Source organism: Galleria mellonella, unplaced genomic scaffold (assembly GCF_026898425.1).
Source record: "Galleria mellonella isolate WM207_F2 unplaced genomic scaffold, CSIRO_AGI_GalMel_v1 utg74, whole genome shotgun sequence".
NCBI lineage: Eukaryota > Metazoa > Arthropoda > Insecta > Lepidoptera > Pyralidae > Galleria > Galleria mellonella.
In genome coordinates this window covers 2,283,053-2,305,505 of record NW_026442147.1, presented here as the reverse complement: position 1 = coordinate 2,305,505, position 22,453 = coordinate 2,283,053, and the positions used below count along the sequence as shown (strand labels likewise).

The following is a 22,453-nucleotide window of genomic DNA, read 5'->3' as shown; positions in this document are numbered from 1 at the left end:
AATTATAAGAGAGTATTCCACTTTTCTGCATTTTATCATTATGATAATATGAAATCTTCAAAACTATATAGTCCTTGTAGATTATTTTTATTATAAATTATGAACAAGATTATATAGAAAAATTGTTTACTGATTTTATTACTATTATTATTATGTATATTTAATTTTCATTTAATAGACAATATACTAATGCGCGCAGGTTACATTATTTAATCTTTGCCAATGATTTTGCCATTTTACATTATTTAGTAAATTATGTATCAAGTTTACATTTCGATGTATGTATATTTTCACACCGGTACACTTTTTGGGTAGGAGACTTTGGTAGTGAGACTTCACACCTTTAACGTCTTCTTTCGTCTATTATTCGTCATCATAATTAGTTTTATGCATGTATGTACATAAAAAAAATGACTCATGATCCGAAGATTCTTGTTTTTATGTGCTATGCGATGTGTCGTTTTCGTATAATTGATAATCAATTTAGGTTTATCAGGGTACTTGTATGCTTTTAATTCACTTCCGCATAGATGTGCGTTTCGTTAACGAGTTAAAACGATAAGTTGTTTTACCTGTATATTAGTTTGTGTAATAACAAAGTGAATTGACACGATTGTTTGCTGATGCGAAAATGGCTTATACCATCCATTTTTTAATTTATAAAATATTGCATTGTTATTATTACCCTAGGAAATTTGAATTTCCTTCAATGTTATCTGCAAAATCAATATACATTAATAAAAAAATATTGTAGTATCTGACACATATTTATAGGTTTCGGAATTGTTTTTATTTTTTTTTACTTGAAAGTACTATTTTGTCTATAGTCTGTTTCAATAGAATTTATTATGATAATTTAAACAAACGTATAATTGAACTGATCATAAGATAATTTACTGATGTCCAGTAATTGTACAAATAAAAAACCGATTAGTTGATTTAATGTTTCAATTTGTCACAAATTTCATTTGAGAATACAATGATAATTTCAACAAAATTTAGTTTATTTTTTATTTTTAAATATATATAATTTTTTTTAACAGGATATGTATAAAAAGTTCGGATATTGTAAATACGCGATTCTGCAATTGAATTTATGAAATACCATGCTAATGTCTGAAACGACTTGATCTTCTTTGTTTTAAAGACTTTTATTGAAGATAAAAAAGCGTGAATGCTTGTAATCAAATAAACATGCATTCAGAGCAAAAAAGCAAGTAAAATACTTTTAAAAATGAAATTGAATTTTGTATTAATCAATAACTCGACAAACCTAATAGTAGAGGTTTTCTTTTTTTTTTTCTCATATTAGAACTAAAATAAAAACATCAGGAGTACCTAACAAAGTGAAAAAGCCACGTCTTAAATTACTAACCACAGATATTTCTACTCGTACATTTCAGCTCTTAAAACTACCTATTTAATTACAGAACAACGTATCCAAATAGCAAAAGTATATTTACATTATTTATAGAAGTTGGTCAAATTGTAGATTTTACTTGGTCTTAATACTTAAACCAGTATCCTCCACCAGTAACCAGATACCTCAGCTATTCCATTTCCGACATTGCTAATGATCCCAAATCCAAAAGTTTTGTTTTATTAATCGAACCACGAAAGAAAACTGTAAAACGCAACAAAAATATTGCATTATAACGTATCTGGGATACGTCTTAGAATACAATGTACATTGTACTATGTAACGGTATGACGGCCCGGCATACTTCAGACTCTTGAGTGCAACGGTACTGCACCGCCGTCGATACCTTTTCAAACGCCGCTAAGAAGTCCAATGAATGTTATTTTGTGCTTTAAAATCATCATCAACAATAGTTAATTAAATGTATTTTTTTCTGTAATATGTAGATTTACGTAATAGGTATCTATGTAATAATAATTACTTGAAACAAAATTATTTGAAAATTAAATAATTGCACCACAAAGTTATCGATGGCGGCAAAGTTATGGACGGATCATCAATATCATTTTAATTGGCATTGAATGACATAAGAAGGTTGCTAACAACTATTAAACATGGTATTTCTTAGTAGTGATGTTTTCGTTTAGATATCCATACTCACGCTCACACTCGAGCAATTTATAAAGATTATACATCAATTTCTTATAATTCCTTTACAGTTTAAATGATGTACGTAGTAAATTACAGCTAGAAGTAATCATAATTCTACTGTTGACTTTTTAAATTTCCCTTTTTGATTGTGACATACATGGCTATATATGTATGTGACTTAACAACCGTAAAAAAATCAACCAAATGATTTTTTGTACCAGGTTTTTTATAGAATTAATTAAGAACATAAAGGTGAATATGTCGCACTTTTTGATATGCATGCATGCATATGCACTATGCTATGCATAGATGGAACTATTATTTGCGTGCTACAAGTAATAGTAATCAAGTGTAAATATAAGTTATGTTAGTATGCACTAATCACCTTCTAACACCTCCATCCATTCATAGAATAGTTTTTTTATTAATATATCAGCTATTAACTGTCCACTTCTGAATTTATTAATTTGTTCCCATGAGGGTAGTTTTGCCAGTAGTTGGCAGTTGGTTGGCAATCGCAGTTCAGTTCTGGTGCTTTAAGAAGGACGTTGCTACCAATTGACCATTGAGCTCCCTTACTCACCTTTTACGACATCCACAGGAATAAAAGGAGTGGTCCATTTTATAATGAATCCCAATAGAAGGTGTTACATGTGTTATGTAGTTAGTTACTTGATACTTTTAATTATCGTTAGTTTATACTTATCAACAAGCCTTTAGATATGTCACTGAATTGTTAGTTACAGCTTAAACAGGCAAATACAACAATTAATATGTTGGGGAAAAAAGTAAAATTAATGAGGTTAATATCTTGTTTAGTGAATTGGTAAAAGTTATCTATATGCTTTTCAACTTATGAATTATCTCGATGATTGACTTAACATCATATGTAACCTATGAATTTCAAAACGAGCAAAATAAATACAGCTTAGTCATGCTGTATTAAAAAAAATATATTTTACTTAAAAAGAAAACTCAAAAAAAAAAATACATGTGACAAGACAGAACATTAAAAAAATAAATTCTAAACAATGTAAATCTTTATACTGAAATAGAAATATATCCACATTTTTTATATTCCACCAATTGATTATATGTTGGTGGAATATCACAAATTGTATGACGATGTCAGTATCATTATAAAATGTGTCACCACAAGCCTTAAAAATAAAATTAATAAGTTAAAATCCTCGTTTCATTCTTTAAGTATATAATATCATGCTCGTATTTCTTAAACAAAAAATATATTTTGACTATAATTTGAGCTGGATTAATTGGTTTGTAAATACGAGTACAATATTAATAGATGTGAATCCGGTACTCAGCTAAACGAGCGATATCAGCGATTCAAGTAAGTATGTAAAGGTTTGGTGGGTATTGAAAATGATATAAAAGAAAAAAGACCATAGCTTTTTTCAGATAAGATTGGCTATAGTTTTGATTGTGTGTTAAGAATGAATCTCAAAGGAGAAATTATTACTGTATGCAACATACCACCAAATAATAAAATTAGCAGTTATTAAGTCGGTAATCGTACCATTATTGTGTTAATAATAAATAGGCAATAGTCGTCATCAAGTAAGAATGATGAGGGAATTGAATTATTATTAAAACTATTATCAAAAAAATATTTTATGTTCTTTTCCATCTGTATATTGCCAGTTATAAAAAACTAAGTTAAAAGTTTTTAATTGGATTGAACTTTGATTTACGCGATTACTCGGAACTTTTTTTTTTACATTTGTTTCTCTAATTGAGAGTTTTCTCTTGTGTTGGTATATTTCTAATTTTGTGACGATCAAAGCTGCTGTTTTTTTTTTCAGGAATCTCAATTCGCAAAATGTAAGCACCATAAGAAATACAAAAGCTTAAGTTCTCGCCATAGTTTTGGTTTTGGTTCTTTTTTTGCTGAAATCAAAGCTGCACCGAAATTAGAAAAATCCAACAGGAACTGGCCATAACCGAAACACTATAATTATCTTATAGTGTTTTATAATCTTTATTATTGTAACTAGAAATTCTATAATTTGAGCTATAAGTGTGCCTAGGAACTGCATAACTAAGTTTATTAGTAAAATTATTTTGATTTTTCAAAAATTGTTCGTCGTTTCTACAAGGTACCGACTTCATAAAGAAGGTTTTCTATTCGGTTGTATTTTTTATGTTTGTTACTTCATAAGTTCATCGTTTATAAACTGGTTTAGAAAATGCTTCTATTTATTTTATCTGAAAGGATATTTTTTTCCATAGAAATTTTTATTAAAATCGTTTTAGTAGTTTAGTTTAACATCAAAATAACTGGTTTTGAGTGAAATTTTCAATTAGATTTTTTTTTGTGGATTAAAGTTTTAATTTATTTACGTGTAGTTACGGACATAAAAGTAACCAAAATAATTTCTGTAACAACAAATTACTTAGTAAATTTATTTTATTCTCTTTTTCTGATAAGTCGTTAAATTTCATAATATAATCGTTTCTCAAATTTATTAAATATTATACTGAAACTAACAAGACATTTACTCGTAACAATTTTTCTTTAATAGATTGCATAATAAGGCTGGAATATGAATATCTAAATGAAAACGATATGATCGGGTAATCGCAAACACCACATCTTAGATATAAATAAATAACGATTTTCATTATGACATGCCCCAATACATAATCATTGATGTTTCATTTTATGTAATGATTTTGTATGTGCCAGAGAACAAAGTAAAGTTGTGAAAAATGTGTTAAATTCAAAATTACCCTACAATAAGTTTTATTTTTTAATTTTTTACTAATATTATAGATGTGAAAGCGTGTTTGTTTGTTACCTTATAGCGCCTTAACGGTTTAACCAATCACTATGAAATTTGGTATACACAACAACATTACCTAACATTTCATGTTAGGTAGGTAAACCTGATGTAAGTAGGCCTGTACTTACTTACATCCACAGCTAACTATTTATACACAATACGGAGACATTTTTATTTCTTGCATTAGATTTTAGCCGCTATTTCATACGCTTGTATTTCGGAAGTAGAAAAACCAATGAAATAGACTGTTTCCAGATGGGGTATCAAGGTAAATCATACACCAGATTTTTAATTAGACCTCCAGAAACAACTGTGAAAACAACAAACAAAGTTTCTAAAAATATTCTTTTGGTGTCTATTAATTCTGTTAAGAAATTAAAAAAAGATAATGAAGGATACATACATTGTCTGTTTTTTATTTCTCCCCTATACAAAACACCGTCTAGTTATAATGTTATTATAGTAGTAATATAAAATGTTGCATTCCTGATTATAATCCTCTATTTGGATTTTAGAAGCGCAAAATGTACTTATACCGCTCCAAAATTATATTACTCATGTATCTATGCATATAATTTGTTATACTTTCTGAGAATGAAATACGAGAAATGCCTACCTGCCTATAGTTAAGTTCAGATACAATAAGCAAACTTAAATTCTGCACCGGGCAGGATATTATAACGCACGAAGTAGCTATTCAGAAAGTAGACTGACGTCACCCACCGAGCCGGTATTTCCCTCCCCCTCATACCCTACCACCCAGCCTCGCCTCTGAACGCCGCTGACTGCCACTGGTACCTCGAACACACAGACGCAGTCGTTGAGTTTCACACGGAAACGGGTACAGCGAGCGCGGCCATGTTGTAAGAGTAAATGTGGCAACGTCGCACCAGACATCGACCGATTTAATCACTCTTTGGTACCGTTGATTAAATTTCTTGATGTAGCCTATCTAAGCTTCGAGTAATATTTTATTGCAACCTGATAATATACTTTACAACGAATTTACTTTAGTCTCCTCCTAGATATCGATATTGCTTTATCCATGTAGTATTCTATTAGGTTTTACTTTTATTTATTCTATAATATAATCAAATTGTAGGTAGTTATGATAATACCTTGTAATCACAAATTATAATGTGACAAAATACGATTAAATTGGCATGATGTATTTATGTATGTATCATATAGGAAATACTAGGTGTATTTCTTGTCAATATTGTAGCTATAAAATGTGTTAATAATAAACGTCTACCTAAACAGTTCACCTACCGAATACCGCGAATCGTTTGACGAAATTTCCTATGGCTACAACATCACAAATGTAGATCTATATACATAAAAGCGTAGGTAGGTAAAACGAGTCTGACAAAGCGGCAACAACGCTTTACCGGGCGTGTGACCAACGCGGCAACTGCGCATTTTTTGTAGTCTTGCTCGCTCTGGCGAGTCATGTTGACGCGCGCTTCTTGTTCGGTTATACGTGTTTGAGTACTTTTTTACGTAAAAAGAATATTATGATTTAAAATAATAAGAAAACTTTATTAACTGTTCACATTTGATATAGTTTTTATTTAATATATTTTTCAATTAATATTGAAAAAGAATTACATTAAAGACCTATTTGATAACTTATTAATCATTGTTTCTTTAAATACTTTTGATTAATGCCATTAAAAAGAAATAACCTTTTTTATTCGAGTTTAGAGTTAGTTACAGTTAATCTACATAATTTTCGTCAATAGTGAATCGATAATGTTTTTTATTTTTTTTAAAAAGTCTATATTTGTTTCTTTATTATCATATAAAGAAACAAACGTCGATTTTTGTTTCTCTCATGTTTACAGTTTATTATTTAGGAGACTCCTAATCAACAGAGTAATTTGCAGAACATTTTTACGTAAAATATTCTTGTTAATGGCTGGCTGCAGTTCTGTCGATCGAATACCACCAACTGCGTAGAACTCCCAAATATACTGTTGTAACTGCCTCTAGTTTGCAGCCTGTTGTTGTGCGTATTCTCTATTGACAATTGAAATAAAACTTATGAAACGTTTTGTACAAAATATCATAGATCACTTAATAAAATTAGTAAAAAATCGAAATATTCAATTAATTTATCTATTTTTTATATTTACTATTTCTGTTTCAGTCTACAGACTGATTCATGGTCGGGTCGATTATTCGTTTTAAGTTCTATTTAAACGAAATATAATATTGGAATGCACATCGTAGACAATATAGGACTCATGACAATTGATTTTTCGCAAGATCTTTTGCCAAAATACTTTATTAGCTATATTAAAAAAAAAAAAAAAAACATTGTAAGAGCAAAATAAATAGTCAACAGACTATTCAATGATCTAATGGTTTCCAGTTGGTAGTAAGCAGGGCCTATTTAATATTAAGTGTTTTTTGACCAAAAAAGAGCAATTTTTTTTTTAATTATTCAATTTTCTTATTAATTCATTAATTAAAACACATTAATTAAGTAATTTATGAGAACACAAATTTAATTCTAATTATCCAACAGACTTCTATTTGTTATTATTATATTAGCACATAGAATATATAGAAAATAGGCTTCCCCGTAAAAGGGCGGTTTTGCCAATAGTTGCTACGTTTGGCAGGTGGGTTGGCAATCGCAGTTAGGCTTTGGTGATATTTTAAAAGGTACGCTATTGCCCATTATTCGACCATTAAGTTCGCCTATAAAGACACCCTTTAAATAATATTAGGAAAGGTTCTCTACCCTTATACCTGTGCCTGGTCTGACAAAGAAATAGGTACACTTTATTCCGTTTTATAAACAGTAATTTTGGTCATAATAAAATGCACTGATGAATGAAGAATGTTTTGTCGACTAGAGATATTATCATACATTAAATATATTTGAATTTAGAACACGGAAACTTCTCTGTTCTAATACATTTTGCATTTCAACAAGCACCTTTTTGCTTAGCACAGTAAAATGGCCGCTTTAATTTTTTAAATTTAAAATGAAACAAACTGAAGTCAATCCCATCGATTGCAAAAAATATTAAAGAAAATATTACATCGATTTTAGAATTGTCGATGTAATTATTAACATAGCCATGAAAAACAGAAACGAACTGAGGACCTTGTTTTTGAAGTTATTTAAAAATATATTGAAGACCATACATTTTTTTACTATAGTTATATCATAATCTTCATATACTTCATAGCATACGGAAAGAGCATATTCCTTTTAAAAAGGCCGGCTGCACACCTGCAATGCCTCTGGTGTTGCAAGTGCTCATGGGCGGCGGTAGTCACTTATCATTAAGTAAGCCGCATGCTCGTTTGCCTCCTGTGTTATAAATAGTTTCCTTTATTCATTAATCCTTATTATGAACGTGAAAGTGAGTTTATTGGTCACCTCTGGGGGTCTTAACAACTAAACCAATAACTATGAAATTTGGCAGCTATATGTAGGTGTACTATGTGTAGTGGAGATGGTACATAGATGGGCATAGGTTACATTTTATTCTGCTTAGCGAACTTATCCCAGTTACATAAGAAATAGATGCAGATAAAAAGCTAGTGTTAATATAATTTACGGGTTTTTAAAGCACACCTCGAAACAGCCGCTTTCATAAATCACAACTGCAGTGCAGTGGTGTGGGCTGGTGCATTATTGTAAAGCAGACGAACAGTTTTGTATTTTACGTCCCTTTCCTCGGATTAGCTTTCAAGATTTCTCTTAGGTAATTAGCATAATAACTTCACCATGGCATGGCACCAAAAGAATACCTACATTAGGTATTCTTTTATATCCCTGGCCAATATTCCTTGACACAATTTCAAAATCAGCGTTATCAGATTCTATTTATGATTTCTATCCATTTTTTTTTTTCTTACTAATCCAGTCAAAAGAGTTGTGTATATATCACTATCATCATCATCATCTCAGCCATTATCCGTCCATTTCTTATATCACTTATCCATAAATAATTCATAAATCTTTAGTGTAAGGGCATTTTGAGTGCATATTTTGATTAAAAATGAAACTATTAAAAAGTGTAGTTTCTTCCAAAGTAATTTAGAGAATTATTGATCGAATTATTCTACTTGATTGAACAATATATTATAATGGTCTTCCTAACGCAGTGGTGCGTATATTGCTTGCCGCAAATGAGATCCTAAGTTTGATTCCTGGTCCGGTTAAATCTACTAATGATGTGGATGTTCTGAGTTGTGGCTCCATATACTCGTTGCCTGCTTAAGGATTAGCTTTGTATGGCACTTAGGTGTTAATAATATTTGAAATAATAAAACCATTTGCTCAGCAGGGAAGTTACTAATATGCATATTATATAAAACATTACCATACTACCATATCACAACGCGATCTTAAATTATTAATTTACCACACTTAAAAAACATCACTCTACGTTTTGTTAATTATTAATAAGACAATATGTTTTCAACTATCAAGTTCCAGTCAATCAATCAAAGCAGTCCTCAGTCACAAGAATTGAATTAACTGAATATTGCTTTTATACTTTTGTATTATAGACACTTTAAAATATTTCAAAGTCTATGAATTTAATTTTTATTTAAAAATAGCAACACTTGAGGTTCTTGTCTATTCGATCGTATCGAGCGCTAAATAAAAATAATAGTTCTATAAAAATATTTGTTTTCGTTTTTATTTATCAGGTAAATGTCTTTTATGTTACAGCTATGGCCGAGTCCAGAATGTCAAGTTGCTGTGTAGAACGGAAACTGCAAACGCGGTTACTGCCACAAGTAGTGGCTCAAGTGGTGTTTGTGCTACAGTTGCTTTCATGGACATCAAGTCGGCATCGAAAGCACATAACGCAGAGCACGTACTCGATGAACGGACACTCACTACCGAATACTATGAGCCGGCAGCGATACCGTCGGCGGCTGGTGCACCGTCAGCTGGCTCTTCACCCGCTGGTTCCGGTTACTCTGGCTCTTCGTCCTCCGTGAATTCAGCACCAGCTCCCGCTTCCGTTTCGCGTTACCATCTATCGTAAGTATTTTTTAACATATCTTGTAATGAAATCTATGTGTATCGTGTTCCGTTTTTTATTAAAAATACGTGCTTATTACATTCCCATTTGTCTTAAACACATTTTTTTTATTGTCATTTATGATTACTCATTCACACCTAATTAATAGCATAAACTCGGAATATGGTAAACATAGATATCGCTAACTTCTAAATCTATTTTGGTCATGATGTAAATAAAAAGTGCAGTCATTAAATAATATATATCTTTACGCATATTATTAGTTTAATACCATTAAATAATATGCTCATACTTTTTTACATACTTGACCATTAGATTAGTTACGTGAATGCTTGTCACTAAATTGCTATGGCTGCGATTTTGCCTATTGACGGCAGCACAGCAACAGCTTAATAGTACGGTTATGGCGGCGTGGTTGACATTCTACCTGACCGTATAAATACAGCTTTTTGTTGCATTGTCGTGATACATCTAATTTGAATCCCGAAATCCTGAAGAGCATGTCCGGCCTTAGACCTCGCACATGTTTCGGTGCCGCCGCCGCCGCCATTTGTGGATATACGGGCGATCTCTGTATGGATTGCAGTGAAATATCTGGATTGCAGTGCGGAACGCGCATGATGTTATCAGTGACAGTGAAGTGTTAATATGTGACAGTGCCTACAATAAGTGTCTAGATAACGGAGTACAGTGAATTTGGATTGACCTTCTGCGAACGACTGTTCCTATCGCAAGAATTACTGGCTGGCGGCGGCCCCTATAAAGTTTTCATTATGCACTTTGTTAATAACGCTGTGTGTTTTTGTTAAGCACTTTAAATAACAATGTTTCGTCATATTTAACTATTCCATATCGATCAATGTTTGTTAAGTACACTTTTATATATTTTGACTCTTACAATTTTTGATGCTTTGTGTGTGGCTCGTTCGCGTTTTGGTTTACGTGGATTTTATAACATAATATTGGTAAAGGTGATTTGGGTGAAGGTCTACTAGTATGTATACCAAGAATAAAATAATATTTAAACAACGACGTCAAGTATCTAAAACATTTTTTTTATTACAATCTCGTTGTATACATGTTTTTATAGTTTCTAAAAATACTTTTTCATTATACTTAGAATGGCAAACAAGCTAAAGAGATCAACGTTTAGTCAACCAAATGTCACTTTTTTTTGACTGTATTTTGATACATTTTTTTTAACACAACCTTGTGTGCCGTATTTCCGTTTTGCAAATAATGGTCACTTATAATGATTATAGGTATATTCGTAAGTATTTTGTATTGTTTTCATCACATTTTCCTCATATACTGAATAATATTTAATTGACTATATAATCTATAATCCCGATTCACACATACGTGGATAAAATATTCACCTCTTTTTGGCAAAGCATTTGTATGGAGACATTATATCTGTATAATCTAAGGTCGGCACTTAATTATTTACTAGTCATGTCTTGCGACTTCGCCCGTATGCATCAGTACATGAAGTGTCCTATGTCCTAAGTTAGAATATAACTTACCCGTGTCTCAAATTTCATTCAAATCCGTTTAGTTGTTTTTGGGTGAAAGAGTAACAAACATCCATCTTTCCTTAAAAATTTTCATATATTATAAATATTAATTAATAGAAATAGGATATTCATAATTATCAGCTGATATTTTATTCAGGCGATATTTTATTAAACATTGTAAAATAATACCCTAAATTAAGTAATACCATCGAACAAATATAGATTACAAATACAGATGCACTTAAATAAATTAAGAAGTTACATACATCTTCTAAGAGTCGATATTGGTGATTTTTTTTACGTTTGATAGTTGCAGGTAGTAGGTACGAGTGTACACGGGAGTAATTCTATGAGCCTTCGTACTAATTTTGTTATGATTAAAGTCTATTTTTTAACAAAATCTTAAATTGTTAAGTAGGTAAAAGTAGTCGCTTTATATATTACGGGAATCATGAAAGACCTTGGTGAGTTAGAGATACAACATAGAACGAGTGGATATGGCAAGGTTACAAAAAAGCCACTGGTTATTTTCCAAAGTCAACTTATATAATTATTATTACGTAAGTATTAATCGCGTAACAAATAGTCCTTAAGTTCCTCAAGGGTCTAATACATTTTAATAAACGTTCAATAACAAATTGAATTGAATTGATCACAAATATATTAATCATTAACATTTATCTAGAGATTTTTGCATGGACTTGATTAGTAGACGACTCCAACATCAACGGGTGTTGTTGGAGATTTGTCTCGTCTCGTGGTTTATTGTAAAGCCTTTCGTTTTCCTTGCTGTTGTCTACTGTACTGTTAATTGTGGTCAAAGTACAGCAGATTAATGTAGATCGAAGGTAGTACACCATCATCTACTTTTTATCAGAGTTCGAAAAAATCTAATTATTATAATAAATATCAAAAATCCGATTTGTTTATATATATCCGATATATATCAGATATACATCCAGGCTAAAAAAAGAAGCGAATGTCATAAAATAAAATAAAATAAGTATCAAATTATTACTACATTTATTATTTAAAAATAACTTTTAACAAGTAACAAAAGAATTACTTAATGTTTATTTGAGAAATATTTTTTGAATGAACAATTAAAAAACAAGTATCAATTATTATAATAATAATCTTCATTTCTTTGTGAGATAAATCAACAAATTTTAATAATTGTAATCATAAAAGTAATCATTCAGCGTCAGGCTTTAAGCATACGAAGATGGATTGAAAAGTTCGCGGCCTCAGTAAGAAAACAATATAAAATATAAACAAAAGTAATTTTATTTTTCCACGTAATCTCCACCTAACTTAATGCACTTTTTCCATCTGGTTTCCAACGCCTGTATGCCAGTCATAAAAAAGTTTCTTTAAGACCTTTAAAACAATCACCCACCGCAGTTTTGATCTCCTCATTTGATGAAAATTTTTGACCTTCAAGGCGTTTTTTTTAGGTTTGAGAATAAATGAAAGCCTGTACCAAATCAGGGGAATAGGCGGGATGGGGCAGTAATTCTAATAATAAATTAACAGACGTGTGAACGCGTGCATTATCCTGATGGAACAACACTTTCTTGCTGAGTAATCCTGGCCTTTTAGTGCTGACGTAAAAGGGTGCAGTAATATGCCGACTTTATAGTTTCACCTTTTGCAAGGTTGTCCACCATGATGACACCCTTAACATCCAAAAAACCTGACGCCATCACCTTGCCCGCTGACATAATTGCTTTGGCTTTTTTTGGAGTCGGTTCATCAGGTTTTTTCCACCGCTTGGATTGCTGTTTTGACTCTAGGATGTAGTGGTATACCCAGGTTTCATCCATTGTCACAAATGTGGCCAAAATATCTTGTGGATCAGCCTCAAACATTTCCAAACCGTCACGAGAAATTGTGAGCCGTATTCGTTTTTGTTCAATTGAAAGCAATACCCACCGCGCAGAAACCTTAGAAAATCCAAGTTCATTGACTATGATGTTTTGTGTTCGTTCATACGAGATGCCAATAGTGTCTGTAATCTCCCTGATGGTCAATCTCCGATCTGCCAACATCATATCACAGATTTGCTCGATGTTTTCTTCAGTCGTAGACCGACCAGAGCGAGGGTCATCTTCAATACTCTCTCGTCCGCGTTTATATTCTGCAACCTTCTTTTTCACAGTCGTATATGACAGAGCAGTTTCCCCCAATGTTGTTGACATATCTTCGTGAATCTCTTTTGGAGTTAGTTTTTTTTAAACAGATATTTGATGACCGCACGTTGCTCAATTTTCTCCATTCTTTAAAAACGCTGCACTTAGGCTCATAAAATTCAGTCTAATTTAAAAACAGATAATGTTATTGATAGAATTTTACAGTGTGATAACTAGAAAGTAAGCAAATCGAATGAGGTCAGTTACATTAAAATAGTTTAAGTATTTATGTGTTAGGCCGCGAATATTTCGATCTACCCTCGTAGATCTATGAGTGGGACATCATCTGGCTTCCAGTCCCAGTCAACCTCTGTTTCTTATTTATTTATTGGAAACCAACGGCGTTACAGCTAATATTTACATACTAGTATTTAAAATATTAAGGCTAATAACAGGTTTCTTATTATTCTAAAAGTATAAAATTGGTTAGCTCAAAAAAGGAAAAGTACAATGCAGACATGCAATCACAAGACACTCAAATTCAAATGTTTACCAATGCGAGGAGTGCTCAATAGGGTGAGACGATATTTCATGCCAGAACACCGCCTGAAATTATATAAAGCCCAAGTCAGGCCGCATATGGAATACTGTTCTCACCTGTGGGCAGGAGCGCCACAGTATAGACCGCATTCAAAGTCGGGCGGCTCGAATTATCGATAGTCAACGCCTTACTGTCCGACTTGACCCATTGAAACTGCGCAGAGATGTTGCGTCTCTGTGCATCTTCTACCGAATTTATCATGGGGAGTGTTCTGATTGTTCGGATTGATACCTGCTGCTGATTTTCACCACCGTACAACCCGCCACAAACTAAAGTTTCATCCCAATCATCTGGACGAGTGGCGGTCTTCCACCGTGCGTTTTTCAAGGCACTTTCTTTCACGTACAACCATTCTTTGGAATCAACTTCCAGCAGCAGTATTTCCGAACCGATACGACAACATAACCTTCAAGAAAAGAGTATATTCCTTTTTAAAAGGCCGGCAGCACACCTGCAATGCCGCTGGTGTTGTGGGTGATCATGGGCGGCGGTAGTCACTTACCATCAGGTGAGCCGCATGCTCGTTTGCCCCCTGTGTTGTAAAAAAAAAAAAAATGCATGTATGTAACAATATATTCAGTACTGCTATATTTATTTTATACATTTATAAATACAACACACCACAATCACACCGACCCTAAGATTTTACTTAATCACCTAATTAACTTATTGATTATAATCGTCACTCATAGTTCTTACAACAAACCCATTTGAGCCAACGCGGATCGATTGTGTTCATATCTAGGAGCTTCCACCATTCCAATGATGAGGTCTGTTTAACAAATTGTGACCCAAACAAATATTTCGTCATAGTCGTAGAATACTGACGGATCTTTAAATGTAATCTTTGTCACATCCGTCAGTATTCTACGACTATGACGATTTGGGATTTGTTTACCCAGAAACCGGTGGTCCAATATATTGGCCAAGTAATGAACAGACCCCAATGCCATATCACGTCTGCGCTGGAATATTTTTTTAACTTCTGGTATTTAATTTTCAAAGTTCTTTTCAAGCCGGTGCAATATTTCTACTGCCACGGATATTGTTGTTCCATCCTTTTGGGCCCTGTCTAAGGCTCTAGCAATTGAGTCCAAACGTGACAGCAGTTGAATTGCTTTTTTCGTTAATTGTGTGTCATATATAGTCATTTTGCTTATGTCGTTATCAACTTCATTCTGATTATTTTGGCATATTTGCACCAATATTCCACGATTGTTAAAGATAAGACCGAATACAAGCTCTCGCGGTATTCCATCTGACGGTAATGGGCATAACTAACTTTTTATTTAGATAGATGTTTATTTCGAAAATATTTCACTACCTTAATTATATTTCCAGAAATGCCTTTGATTTCTACGTCTTGTGCATATGCGCACAGCAACCATATTGAATTGTCTTCTTTATCTTTAAATAGCTCATGTCTTATTTTCGTAATGTTTAACGGGGCATTGTCGGTAACGAAACTCTTAACATTAACTTTAAAGTTTTTGTTACTGTTAGTGATAGCTTCGTGGCGAACTCCTCAAATAATCCGCAGTATGAGCGTGGCCTGAGATTGCCATTCAGGTGTTTTGAGGCTACAGCAAACTATAGGCTCATTCTACAATGTCTACACATTAGATTAACCGTCTAAAGACATAGATACCGTTTTACCTTCAATATAATTTTTTTGTTTTTATGAGGTGTCATCATAACTATCTTCTAAGAGCCGTCCTCCTATTTGATGAAACGTGGGAGAGGTCGGCGTATAAAAAGGGCGTATTCGTGGCATAGAAAAAGGTTGCAATCTCTAAATCAATTTCTTTCGCATGAGTTTTTGATGTAATAATTGCTTGTTTTTTTAATAAGTCGTTAGTGAACAATAAGCACTTAGATGTTGCTACTGATTCGTTACTTGAAGTTATGGGTTGTGCAGCATGACTACTAGAAACTATTGTTGATAAAATTGTAATTGAAATTAGGCTAGAATCCTCTGGTCTCTTGGACAAATACTGGATATGTTTACAAAGCCGATTCTTCAGGGATACCTTGAAGTTCTTTCTTGCACTTCTTACATTGAGCCTATTTGTCCTTGTTACCAGTCTTGGCAATAACATTAAAATTGGTCCATACAAGATGCGCAGGTTTTAGCATGGCTGTTTCTTTCACGAACTTTGAAAACAAATATTCAAGAACTGTCAAGAACTAACTTACTCGTAGACGAGAACTCACTAGCAACGATCCCGACATCAGGAAAAACATCTATCACGGTTGCCACGGACTGTTACACTTACTGACCCAGAAAACCCATAAACAGATTTTTTTTACTCATTTAACTATTGGAAAACCAAATCAAAGTGTACAACAATGTAGCAGGTAGGACTAAGCTTAAGAAAAAATAAAAGTAACACTTACCATGTAGGGTACAAAAAATGCCAGAAAGTAGGTATAACAGGCAGTTTACACTAACTCCAATTAGTTGAACTTCACGTCTCACGTAAATGATAAGTTGAGAATATGAATGAAATCGTAAGCACTAAAATATTACGTCTTAATTGACCGAAGTGAAAAACAATAATGAGTCAACGTTTGTCAAATCTTTCGATTCTTACGCTTGCGGGAATTCCCTGGAAAGTGATAGTTATTATTGTTAGGAGCACCAGGGAATCCCCATATTTTTATTACTTCGTAAAATAAACCTTATATGATATGAAGTTAAAATTTTAACTGATAAGTTAAAGGAGATTTCCCAACTTTAAATGAGGTTGCCATTTTGGAAAACATTCTAAATTATTCTGAATTGTAGTTTTTCGCTACGTGTTGCCAGAGTAAACATTAATATTCAAAATTTTTAGTTCAGAAGACGGGAAAAAATCAATTGATATTTATCAAGATAAAAATCAATTTATATATATCGGCGAACCCTGCTTTTTAATCATACAAAAAAGATATAAGATTAAGTTTAGCTAGATTTCAAATGGTATATCGAACACGTTAATAAAGGAACTTCTTAAAATAGCAAGTATCAAGTGCTTCGGATTTAATACATTTAAATCAAGAGAGAAATAAAAACAAACTTTTTAATGTAAAAAAAAAATGTCCCGACGTACCACCTCCAAACGCCGAGAAATTACAACTTAATTCATGTTGATCACTTTTCTCTGAACATCAACCGATCTTAGATAATTTAAACACTTTCATGATCAAGGTTCATCAGTATCAAAGTACAACAGCTTACCTTACATATCATTCGGCTTAGCTGGAAAATTAAGTAACTTTATATTTTCATTAATCGCTATTTTTTTTCTCGACAACAACAAAGTAGACGTGTATCAGAAGTTTTAGTTTTTCAGCATTGTTATTTTCTGTTTTAAAAAATAGGATAATTATTCTATTATGATTATGTTTTTGAATAATGTTTTGAACGAAATGTGAATATGGTTTTGCACCAGGTTTTAAAAACTCAACTGTAATACGGTTTTAATTCAATGTTTTGCGATGATCGATGTGACGGTTTAGCTCTTTGGTTGTTATTCACGTTAAACTGCCGTTTTAAGGTCGCAGATTATGAGTTATTAATTAGCCTTTAACTTTAATATTGAACTTTACTCAATAAAAATAGATATCTGTAATAAATTCTCAAATCAATTTGCCCATATTTTATCAATTACAGATTGCGACTATAATTCGCGCCTGTTTTATCGTAATTTTGATTTAAATAATTCTTGTGTTTGTTTATATTGACACAGATTCATAATTGTAAAAACGTTGTAAGTATTAAAAAATTTTTGTAATTAATTAAGTTTGCTCTTGTCTTGATGGGCTAGAGCCCATTGTAATATTTTTTTCTTATTCTGCCGTTTTAAAAGAGTTTTCTGAACAGTAACTCGACCAAACAACTCGGCGTCTCGCAAGCGTCTTTGCACTACAGTGCAAAGTGTCTACAGACACTGACAGAGATTTTTCCCGAGATTTGTTGACTTTAATATAAATTTGTGGGGGCTGTTAGGTGTCTATATTTTGCTTGCTGGTTATCACAATAAATTTGTTTTCAGTAAAAGTCTCTCTTGGTCTCCCGGACTCTCGGACGATCTTGATTACTGCCAGTTTGTTTGTACCATACAATAGCTCCCCTATCTCTTGCATTGAAACTACTCAATGGTATTTTGAGCCAGTATCCGCCATTGGATGTATTTGCCTCCAACTTACTGGAGTTTCGTCGAATGACCACAGAGTATTTGTTTTCAGACGTTTTTTGTTTGAGTTATATCTTTTTATATTATTCTTGCTATTTATGTGTAATATTACTTTTTTATATGTTATTGTACTCATGCTTTTCTAGGTGAGCGTATTGGAAGACTGTAAGGCTCACCCAGTGGATGTAATAAATAAATAAATAGTACGATGAACATGTATTCGATAATTTAAGTTTAGATGCAATCTCACGTTCAGATTTGCCTTCATTATGGAGATCAACGATAGCAGATGGCATTTCAATACTTATTTCACGAATTTTTCCTATTTTAGAAATTTCTCGACTATAGGAATCACTAAATTAAATTAATTGCTGATATTCATAGATAACCCTAAAAATACCGAGTTTAAATAAACATTAGAAATATTTTAAGGATTTAGAACAATTGCATTGAAAGTTGATGTAAAAAAAAGTGTCAGTTACGGTAATAAAATTTTTTACAATCGATTATCGGGCTTTAATTATACTCAACTATACTAATTATTGTTTACTCACAGATCCAAATCTATTGAAAATTGTGCTAAATGTCATTTATATTTTTGTTTATTACTATGTAATTTATCAGAAATAGTTATTATGTGAAGTGCTTCGAAATAACGCCATAGCTCTGACTGTCATGGCTTCATGATCCACCATGATAGAATACAGTTTCCTAATATTATTTGGGGGCAATAACATAATTTTATACAAAAACGTTATTCTAACAACGATTCAACTGTCGCAGAACTGGTTTACTTAAATAAAAAATATTTTTAATGTGCCTTTGCTCTTCGGTTTCGATTTCGTAAATGAACGGGCCATTTACCTAGTTCACTACAGAGGTATCATTGAGTGGTTTCGTTTCGTCGTATTCATCATATGTTAATTTGATGTTGTCTTCAAAATTTTAATTCTTTTAGCTATTCAATTCTGAACCATCCTAATCATATTGCTTTTGATGCCAATAACTATCGGTTTAACTTGCGTATAATTTGGTCGAGAAAGCTCGTCTAGTATCGGGACCATCCGAGACCAATTTTATTTTTGGTTTGTAATAGATAAACTCAAAAAATACTTACGCACTTTAAAAAAAAATTCACTTTAGAAAACTACAAGCCAATATGGCCTGTATTTTATTGCATAAACATGGCCTGTATTTTATTTAAAAAAAAACAATTGTGTTTATCCGAGGCTCGTCACCAGTGTATTGTATGTATAAACTTATTGCACAAGTGCTATAGAATAAATTATCGCATTTGTGAATTGTTGCTCTATTTTGTTTTGATCAGTTCTCAGTATACAAGCGCTGTACTTACCTTCTCTGTTTCAGATTTTTGGTGAGAGCTTAATCTCTATTTCAAATGTCTTGCATTGGGATATACATCTCTTTGGAGTAGTTATTAATTATCTTGTTGATATTATAGGTTACTTTTATGAAAAAAAAATTACATATTATTTACAATGGACACCCCTATTCAGTTAATTTGTGTATATTTAGTATAAAAAATCTTTTAGTAATTTCCACACGTCTTTGAATATTTAAAAAGTGCTCTGCTAGATAACTAAAACATCAATCATAGGATAAAACGTAACACATACTTCATATTTTACTTCGAAATTTTTCAAATACATTTTTGTCATCAAAATCCAAATTTTCAGTGAAATTAGAATATTATTGCATTGTTAACGTTTTAGTTCGTTATCAGGACACTTATTAAATAATCAATTAGTTTATGAAAAGAAAAAGCAACAGAACAAAATGTAAGTAAAATATTATTATCATAAATGTGAATAAGTAGTACTCGTAAATTACTTGAACAGAGTTGATGTCCGCTTTTGTCTGTTTTTCCATTTACGTTTAAATCACGCAAAGCATTTTAATAAGGATTTTACTGACGTTTAATTATTTTTCCAAAGGGTCAGTAGGTGCAATACAAAATTTTTGTTCAAATAGATAAATTTAAAGTTTTGTAATAAATTACACTCATACGTATATGTTCGAGTTATTTTTCCATCGTTTCATGACAATATTCAAAAATTTGTCTTCGAAATAAGCGAGATCCACTGCGATTAATTCATGATTAGTGGAAAATATTTACCCCGTAAGTCAGTCTTGCTTTTTTAAATTAACTATAAGAATTAGGGCTCAGGTTAGAATTGTACCATCACTGATCAATTTACGTGAATCCATATCTTAAAACGTCAGCCTTAGTGAGTACGGAATGGATGCACGTGTTGACCATGATGGGTGGCATGAAGAAGTCGGACATTTTGCATAGATATTTCATGATGTTTTTGCTTTATCGCTACTCCTAATTGCTTGATAAAATTGCTATAACAGCTTCCTGTTTACTTTGGTGTTAAGGTCATTTATATCTATAATCAATATTACTCGATTGTACCAAAATGTAATAGCTATTTATTATCTTTATGTAAAACGAGTTGACGATTTTTCACTTAAACGGCGCCATTCCATGGAATCTCTTTAAAGAAGTTCATTGAAGAGGACTGTAGTACAAAACATTGATTTTATTATCAGTAACAATCCGTATAAGATTTTAACTACAATAAAAACAAGTAATTCAACTAAAAATAAAAAAAAAAATCGTTTGCTTTGTGTGAAATGTTTCTTAAAGTTCACTAAAATATGATATTCGCTTACTCTACTGTACACTGGAAAGAAATATTGTTGTCAACGTTGCATCTTGCGCTGACATTATTTATAAAAAAATAGATGGTTATTAAGAATTTTCATGATGGTAGTGTTTACCATCCCCGTCGTTATTTCTTTCGTTTCCACCGTCCGTCCTCTTTAACTTCACCCATTAATTTCATGTTGTCGCAAATGGGGTACTTAATTAATTGGTCAACCGCATCGAGAAAATTACTTACACGTCTTGAGTGTGGAAAATGATGAAATTGACCCTTCGTATACGTTAATATTGGTTATTTTGTAAGGATTACAAAAAAATATTTCAATTGTAAATATACATATACCGATGAATGGACGAGATGTTTTGTAGACATATTAAATTTAAAATATTTCAATATAGACAATGGAATCATATATCTATAAGTTATTTTGAACATTATAACATTAACATGGGTTTAACACAGCAAAAATTAATAAAAAAAAAAAAAAAAAAAAAAACAATTGTGTAAATTGATTCTGAATAGGCAAACTAATCGTGTAATTATAGTCACATGAAAAAATCGTCTTAGAAGAAAAAAAAAGATTTTTTTTATGTGAGTTGCGTAAACAGGTATCGTTATACTTAATTACATAATTGTTTTAGTAATGAAAATTTCATGCTTTTGAAATTACATTAGCAATATATTCATACCTGAATAACTTGACTGACTTCATTTTTGTATGATTACTATGATATTATCAATTTTTATTAATTTTAATCGAAATTATTGCAATCTATTTAAAAATGAACAGTTATTTGTATAAGTAATTTTTTTATGCATCCTAGAATGAAAAACAAGCTGACAGCCCTACCTAATGGAAAATGGTAGTAATCGTCGTCTATAGACATGAGGAGTATAATGGACATAACAGACTATACTGTTTCTCCCATGCTACTTTCCATGCATTGCCATTCCTGTGGACTAAGGTATTATGCCTCTGTACCTTGTAAATTTACTGCCATATCCCACCCTTCAAACCCAAACACAACCATGTAAACACAATTGCTTCACAGGTGAAATATGAATGGGACAGAGGTATTCAAGTAAACGACTTTTGTATAAAGTCTCCCTCTAGTATAATTTAACATTTTAATTGACTTTAATGCATGTATATTAGATATCGATCGATTACATTTTGCTATACCCAAACAGGGTTCAGGGTATTTGCTCTTCATAATAACATTGTAACAACTCTATATTATGTACATGAACGCATTAAAATAAATAAATAATAAAGTAATATTTTTATTTATATCATCAAAAAGTAAAAAATCAATCAACTCAGCCCTTAATATAACTGACAATTTTAGAAGAAAGTCGACAATAGAAAACTATATAAGATTTTAATGTAATTTGAATAATAATGTTGGTTATTTTTAGCACTTAAATATTTA

At 31.8% G+C, this 22,453-nt stretch overlaps 1 protein-coding gene across 1 annotated transcript in view; it reads left to right on the top strand.

Moving 5' to 3' along the window:
- LOC113516202 (protein split ends) overlaps positions 1-22,453 on the top strand; it is a 118,691-nt gene that overhangs the window by 29,490 nt on the left and 66,748 nt on the right. Inside the window, 1 exon segment of the mRNA XM_031908931.2 lies at positions 9,581-9,898. Within this exon segment, the coding sequence (XP_031764791.2) occupies positions 9,581-9,898 (318 nt within the window).